The 7,848-nt window shown below is 61.3% G+C and overlaps 1 protein-coding gene across 2 annotated transcripts; it reads right to left on the reverse strand.

The window, feature by feature from the left end:
• Positions 1-4: 4 nt before the first annotated feature.
• On the reverse strand, positions 5-7,552 carry RNF215 (ring finger protein 215). 2 transcript variants are annotated; one of them, XM_082354117.1, is made up of 9 exons: positions 7,161-7,552; positions 6,761-6,904; positions 6,206-6,277; positions 6,040-6,125; positions 5,461-5,617; positions 1,471-1,587; positions 1,250-1,393; positions 905-1,007; positions 5-815 (listed from the first exon to the last, which is right to left on the reverse strand). In XM_082354117.1, exons 1-9 carry the CDS (start codon positions 7,446-7,448, stop codon positions 793-795), a joined length of 1,134 nt encoding a protein of 377 aa, XP_082210243.1. In that variant the 5' UTR covers positions 7,449-7,552; the 3' UTR covers positions 5-792. The 2 variants fall into 2 exon arrangements, with proteins under 2 accessions (XP_082210243.1, XP_082210242.1); XM_082354116.1 differs by having other exon boundaries at positions 1,471-1,590; positions 7,161-7,551.
• Between the last annotated feature and the right edge of the window lie 296 nt (positions 7,553-7,848).

Below are 7,848 nucleotides of genomic sequence, written 5' to 3' on the forward strand. Positions count from 1 at the left end.
CATCTTATGTTAAAATATATCCATGTTTATTTTAATATTAAACCTCCCATACCCCAAATCTAAAAAAACGGATGCTCCTATAAGATGTACATTTATCCTGTGGCTTCAAGTATCCTGGTCAGCAACCTGTAGCCCCACGGAGAAGCACAGGACTAGATGGTTTCTAAGGCCTCTGGTCCCAGCCAGGCCCCAGAAGGGAGCCCAGCTGGACAGGCCATGGGACCTGCAGCTGCCGGTGCCCAAGGACCGAGGGTAGCAGGCAATGGAAGGGCCGCTAGGTTTAACATCATAGCCTTCACCAAGATGTCAGGCTAGAGTGCCCCCAAGGCCGGAAAGCTCCTCTCCCAACCCACCCCCCAATAAATAAGCACAAAACCTGGCCACTGCAGCCTCAGCCCCCAGGGATGCCCTGACAGGCAGGCCAGAGAGCTCCCAGAGCCCTGGGAACAGCAGCACTGCCCACACCCTCTTCCCCAGGTCCCTGGCCAGAGTCCTGGGAGCTGTCTGAGCAGAGGGCAGGCACCCCAGGATGGCAGAGAAAGGCCCCAAAGCAGCCTCTCTTCCTGCCGGGTCTGGGCCCTGCATCCTCAGCCTGGGGGCTGTGGTCCCTCCACCCCAGTGTGGATGTGGTGGGCACCTTGCCCCTCAGCAGGGGAGGCCCCTATGCCTCCTTCCACCCATAGGGTTTTCTGTCCTGTTCCCCCTGCCGTCTTGTTCCAGGCACCCAGGGCCCAGGGCCGGGATGCAGGTGGAGGGGTCCCTTCCCCACATGCAGAGACCCAGCCGGGGCAGCTAATCATCTGAGTAGCGGTTCCCTGCAGAAGAGGAGAAAAAATATCAGGGAGGGAGGTGTCAGGTGGGAACCAGGTGGAGACGGTCAAGGGCCCCCACCCTTGGTGCTCACCCAGGACGTTGAATTTGCACAGCGGGCAGGTCTGCTGGAGCATCAGCCAGGGGTCCACGCAGTCTCGGTGAAACTCATGCTTACAGGGCAGCACCCGGAGCCACTGCAGGGTGGGGGAGAGGGCTCAGGACACAGGCACAGGCCTCTAGTGGGGGTAGCAGGCCCCACGCCCTCACCTGAGCTGGGGAACTGAAACCCCTGTGACCTGCCCCACCCCCATGCTGCTTTCCATAGCTCTGGTGGGGCTGGGTGAAGGCCTGGTTGGGGTACTTCTCAGGTCTCTTGGGAGCAGGGTAGGGGGCATCACGTGTCAGCCGAAGGCTGGCCTCTGCCCAGGGCACTAACTTGCTTGTTGCAGAAATAGTCCAGACACACGGCGCAGGTCTCAGCACCAGGCTCCGGGGGGCCCTGTGCTGCCCGGCCCAGCCGGCAACGCCGGGTCTTGAGGGACGCCAGCCTCTGCACCACCCGGCGCTTGAGCAGGTCCACCTGTGGGGGAAGGGCACACAGTTCCCAAGGGCTGGGGACACCAGGGCTCCCGAGGGCCCCCGAGGGCTGGCTCCCACCTGGCCTCGGGGCTCCCGCTGGCTCTGCCGGGATGCCTGCCGCTGAGCTTGGACCACGAGGCCTGTGCACAGGAGCATGGCCACCAGCAAGATGGTGTTCCACAGCTGTTGCAGGGGCTTCTGGGGAGAAGAGCAGGGTGTCAGGGGCACTGGGGCCACCCCACCCTCTTTACCCAGTAAATCCACCCCAAGGACCAGGCAGATGAGGTCCATGGGCACCATGACCCCGGAGGCGCCAGGCTTCCTCTTCTGAAGCTGCTGTCCCCCACCTCCGCCCCGTGCTCTCTCAGGGACTGCCCCAGCTCCACCCTACATCAGTGCTCAGCCCAGGCCAATCCTGGGCAACAAACCTGGTGCTTGTGCACTCACAGAAGCATCTACTGACAGCCTCACAGATTCCCCAGCCCAGGACCCCCATCCCTACCCAGCACTCCTCCTGGTCTGCTCTCCTGGCTGCCATCACCCACCCACCCACCCCCATCCAGGCTGAGCATTCACAGCCTGAGAGGGCGCTGGTCCCTAGGCCCTGCCTCCTCACTCCCTAGAGGCCCCGCACGCCCCTCCTCTCCTCCCCACTCTGCTGCTCTTCAGGTGCCCTGCTCAGGCCTCACCCGCCCAGTTCCCACCCACAGTCACAGGGATCTCACCTGCAAACCCGATTACACAGCACCCCTACTGGACCCTTCCCTCTGATGCTCCCCTCCCGCCTCCTCCGCATTCCCCATCCTCAGGAGGAAACCCAAACTCTTCTACCAGGGGGCCCTCAAGGCCCTTGATCTCCACCCCTCCCCCCTCCCCCCTCCCATGCTCCCTGCCCCTCCCACGTCTGTGCCTTTCCACACTGTTCCCGGTCTTGGGAACTAATGCTCTTCTTCCATGCTCCCTCCCTTGGCTTATGGCTTTGGACACCTCTTGCTCTGGAAGCTCTCCCTGACCAACCCTGCCAGGCAAATGTTCCCCCCTCACCTCCCCTGCCACCCTCCTCATACCCACTCTGCCCTCAGCGGTCCTCCAGCTCGCGCTGGTCGGAGGGAACCACGTCTGAGGTACCTCACTTCGCCTTTGAGAGGCCCCCAGGGGGACACACTGACGTAGACTGAACTGCCACCATATCCAGTGCGGCAGACAGGCTGTGACCACTCAACAGCTGGCTCAGGAGATGACACAGCGGAGGAAGCAAGACCCAGCCGCTGACCCACCAGCACGCGGGCCTGCGGATGTGTCACAACTAATAAATGCATTCGTTTAAAAGTTTTCTGCCACCGTGTTCTTCCCCAGCCAATGCTGAAGTTCAACTGCCAACACGTGGTGGGAGAGGGGCTGAGAAGTGATTTGATGGGCAAGGTTGGGTGCTGTTAGGGTCACAAGATGTTGCTTTTGTTCAGGGTGGAAGCACTCTGGGGGCCACTGCCAAGAGGGGTCTGTGAGCCCCAGCTTCACGCTCTGTCCCACCCTTGCCCCCTGGCTTGTGTCCCCGTCCCCTTTCATCCATGGTGGGATGGTGACACCTACTCAGGAAGCTCTCCCGAAGCCCCTAGGCTGAGCTCAGGTGCCTTCACCATGACTGGAGGGCCATGCCCCTCACCAGCTCAGTCATCACCCCAGCAGGTGACAGTGTCTCTGGCCTAGCTCCTCTCCTGATGGGGCCGCATGAGCCCAGGGCTGGAGCTGTCCTGTCCTCATACCCCCTGCCATGCTGAGCCAGGCTGACAGGTCGCAGGACTCGCGCGACCTTTATACTGTAAGCTCTCTGGGGCAGAAACTGGAGCTCCGTGCTTTGGAGCGGCCAGTGAGTTCTGGGTGGGCCGAGGGTGTGGCTGGCCTGGAGCTCTACTGGAGGCCAGAGACCCCATCTCCCCAGGCTCGGTGCATCTTGGGGACCCCCACGTGAGGAGAGAGGGCAGGGTTGGGCCTTGTCCATCAGAGCAGTAGGACATGGTCATCGGACTTTTCTGATACATGCTGGCTACAGCTCTGGACGCCCAGAGGCTGGAGGAATGGTGAATGGGCCCTAGGGCTGAGAGCTGGCCCTGGCTGGCCTTCAGACACCTCAGCACCCGTGGGCTCCCAACACCTGTACTGGCCCACCCCGGCCAGCAGCAAGGTCAAGGCTGTTCAGCTTTGCCCTCACAACCAGCCAGCCTCACCTGACCTACAGTACGTGCCCACCTCCTGGCCTCTTGGGCACGCTCCCGGCCTGCTCCTCTCTGAGCTCCAGGCTTTCTGCCCGCACCTCCTCCCAGTCTCGCATCTGACAGCCCCTCACCAAATGCCTGCCCCTCCCAGAAGTCCATGTGGGCTGCCCTCCAGGGGGAGAGAGGGCGGGCTCCCTCCTCTTCCAGAAAGCCCTTCCTTCCACTCCCGCAGCCTCACTGCCCGCTCCCTCTGCAGAACTGCGGTTCACGCTGCTCAAGCGAAATCGTGCTGTCTGGGCTGCCTCCGTGTAAGTTCCTCTTCTCTGCCTGTCTTTGAGGCCTTGAACGGCAGAGCCCGGGTCTTCCAGGCCTTCTGTACCCTCCACAGCCCTTCTCACGGAGCCCCAAATGTCCTAGAATATCAGAAGTCCTTTGGTGACTGTTGACTTACTCGAGCACTCATAACAATACAGGTATTGTAGCAGAGCAGCCACCCATCTGCTCAGTGCCCGCCGTGAGATTTACATTCACGATCTCAACAATCCTGTGGCCGTGTGCTATACCTGTTCACAAATGAGGAACGTAAGACCAGAGGTTAAACACGCAGCCTAACATTGCCCAGCTAAGGTTTCAGAGCCTCATTCCAAGTCTGCTTGACTTGAAGCTGCCTTGCACGGCTCCCCATCCACCAAGGCATGCTGGAGGCTGCGTGTCAGGAGAGCGGGGCAAACCTGCCCTGCAGAGTGGGGATTTGAGAAATGCTTGTAGACACAATACCTTTGACCCTCTCTATGCTGAGCACTGGGAAAGCCAGAGACAAATAAGACACAGCCTGGCCTTCGGGAGATAAAGTCACAGTCCCCAACGGTCACACAGGATGGGCTGTCCTAAGAGGCCTATGAAGGGCCTGACAAAGCACTGCTGTGATTTAAAAGCAGGAGAGGGGGCTTCCCTGGTGGCGCAGTGGTTGAGAATCCGCCTGCCAATGCAGGGAACACGGGTTCGATCCCTGGTCTGGGAAGATCCCACATGCCGCGGAGCAGCTAAGCCCGTGTGCCACAACTATCGAGCCTGTGCTCTAGAGCCTGTGAGCCACAACTACTGAGCCTGCGCGCCACAACTACTGACCCGCATTCCTAGAGCCCCGTGCTCCACAACAAGAGAAGCCACGACAATGAGAAGCCCATGCACCACAACGAAGAGTAGCCCCAGCTCGCCACAACTAGAGAAAGCCCACGCGCAGAAACAAAGACCCAATGCAGCCAGAAATAAATAAATTAAATAAATAAATTTCTTTTAAAAATTAAAAAAGAATTAAAAAAATAAAAATAAAAGTAGTAGGGGGGCTGGGGGCCCAATGTGAGGGAGGCTTTCCAAAGAAGGCAGGAGGATGAGTTGTGAGGGCTCTGGCTGGACTGGGACATACAGAGCTGGAGAAAGAGGGTGTCCAAGCCTACAGACAAGCCCCGGTGGCAGGAGACCGGGGCGTGAGTGGAGACCGGTAAACGGCACAGAGTGGCTGGAGTGTAGGGAGAAGACTGGGAAAAAAACGGTGAGTGATCAGGAGAGCTGTGAAAGCCAGGTAAGGAGTTTGAACTTCATTCTGCAGGTGATAGGGAGTCAAAGAAGGCTTCTGAGAGGGACAGGGACGTGACAACAGCAGCAGCTAAGGCTGACTGTGCATGACCCCGGGTCAGGCACCACACTGAGCACCCACCCGGCCCCTGAACCCTCACAGCAGCCCTGGGAGGTGCAAGGGGTGGTCCTCCCCACCAGGGCAGGAAGAGGCCACAGGACTGGAGACAAGTCATGTGTGTGGTCCCCCCACCCCCACCTCCTCTCCCCAGGCACCCACCTGCTCCTGGGCCCGACTGCCTCCCAGGCACACCAAGTCCTGCCATCCTCCGTAGCTGTCCTTGGAGAGGCCACAGGTGGTCCACAGGGTCAGCTTCCACTCGATGTTGGCCGACAGGGACTCTCCGCTGGTGATCTCAGCCGTGGCCTGGGTCCTCCTGGGAGGGAAGGCCAAAGGGGCCAGACGGAAGGGCTCTTGGGAGGAGAGGCCCGGACCCACTCACCCCAGCCTTGTGGGAAAAGGATACCCCTGAGTATCACCCCACAGCCCTTCTGCTTCGGCCCCCACGCCTTTCCCAGCCAGTGGTTTTTCTAGTTCTCATAACAGCCGGCCAAGCAGGCCCTCAAGCACAGGGAAGAGTCAATCAGGAATCTGGCTTCCTCCTTGTTGGAGCCAATCACCTCCACGTATAGAGCCCATAGAATCATCTCCTTCTAGTCCCCTCACCCATTTTTCAGACTAGGAGGCTACAGTCTCAGACTAACAGGGAAGGCCCTGGTCCCAGGACGCCTGAGCCCATGACAAAGCCAAGGACCCTAGCACCCAAGCCCAGTCCTTTGAGCCCAAACCCCAACTCACTGCAGCAGTGCCTCCAACAGCTTAGTGACATTGGAAGAATAATGGAGGACGATCACTGGTCTGAGCAGAAGCTGGGATATGTCCAGCTGTAGGGGGACAGGGAGGTCAGCCAGGCCGGGTCACCCATTCCCCAGCCTACGTGCCCCGAAAGCCTGATCCGGTTTACCTCTCGGACCACGTTGTGGTTCAAGATGAGGAGAAGCAGGGCAGAGGCTCCCAGGAAGAGCGCCCTCCGCATCTGCAGGACAGAGGCAGAGGCTAGCACACACCCTGCCCACACACCTGTCTCACCACCTGTGGTCATAGTTATTCTCAGCTCCTGGCTCTGTGGTTAGCATTTCCTCTGGACAGATCAGCTATAAGCTCCCTGAGGTCAAGGGCAAAAACCCTTATTCCTCTCACCTTCCCCCCAGATGCTCTGGGGGACCCAAATAATACTGTGCCTTCCCTGGTCCAAGCAGGGCAGGCCTGCCCATCGACCCCCAGCAGGAACTCCCCATTGGATACTCTCAAAGTCTGGCTGAGCTTCCTGACTCTCTCTGGCCTCCTCCCACCTCCCTGCTGCCAACCACACTGACTCCAGTCTACCTCTGGGGTCCCTTGCCCCAGCCAGGCCCAGGGCTTCTCTGGAAGCTCCTTAGGGGCCCACCTGGTAGTCTGGTTCTAGCAGTTGCCTTGAAAACCCTTCCTCCAGCCCCCTTTCCACATACACCCCCTGCACCTGCTGAACCAGAGCCTTAGGATAGCCCTGTGGGCCGCTGTCCTGACTCTCCTGGTGAATCTGGGCCTCCTGCTCCTTGCCCACGTATGCCACTGCAATCCAGCCTTCTACCGGCACCTCCTGCTCAGCATCCACGATGTCCATCTGTGGGGCGAGGGGCCATGGTAGAGGGAGGAGGGGGAGGAAGGGGGATCGGTCACACAGACGATGCAAGGCCAGGGTTTGGGAACGAGTCTGGAGGGGAGGGCATCTGATCTCAGGTTCTGGAAGCCGGAATGCTGGGGGCCTGGGCAGCCTGGGGAAGGGGCGCTGGGCTGATAGGGCTTGGTCCAGGATGAAGGCTGGATCTGGGTGCAGGGTCTACGGCGGGGCGGGGGCCATATGGCTCAGCGGCGCTCACCAGCAGCAGGCGGCCACCCAGAGGGAGCGCCGGGTCGGCCTCGGGGCCGATCCTGACGCCCTCCAGCAACAGAGCGTCCTCCCGCGGCAGCCTCACGTCCACCCGCACGGCGCGGGCCCCGCCCCGCCCCGCCCTGGCAGTGGGCTCGCTGCCGTCCGCCGCGGCCCCGGGCCCCGCCAGGCCCAGCCAGAATGGCAGCAGGGACAACAGCAGCAGCAGTGGCGACGGCGGCGGCGGAGGAGGAGGCGGCGGCGGCGACCTCGGCGCGGGGCGAGCGGCGGGGCCCATGGCCGGAGACAGGGGCGCCGGGGGTCCTGGGAACGTGGGGAAGCGGAGAGAGCCAGGCCGCAGCCGGACAGGGCGGGACGCCGGGAGGGGCGGGGGCGGGGCCGTGGCCGGACGGGGAGGAGCGCCGGGAGGCGGGGTGGGCTCGCGGCGGCTCCTGCACCCAGACCCGGCCGCGCGCGCCCCCTGGTGACCGTGGAGAACACAGGCGCCGGCGGTCAGCGGGGCTGGAGCCGGGCGGAGCCCAGGTCAACGAGCAGAGGTGGGAAGTCAGAGGAGGCGCTCCCAGCTTTCGGTTGTCAGACGGCGGAGACCAGACGAAGGGAGACCGACGGAGATAGTTGGAAGATAGTTGGCGACTTGGGGAGCCGGAGGCACGATTGGGGCCCCAGAAGGGCAGCAA

The sequence above is a fragment of the Balaenoptera borealis genome (genome assembly GCF_965194805.1).
Source record: "Balaenoptera borealis genome assembly, chromosome: 14".
In the NCBI taxonomy this organism is placed as follows: Eukaryota; Metazoa; Chordata; class Mammalia; order Artiodactyla; family Balaenopteridae; genus Balaenoptera; species Balaenoptera borealis.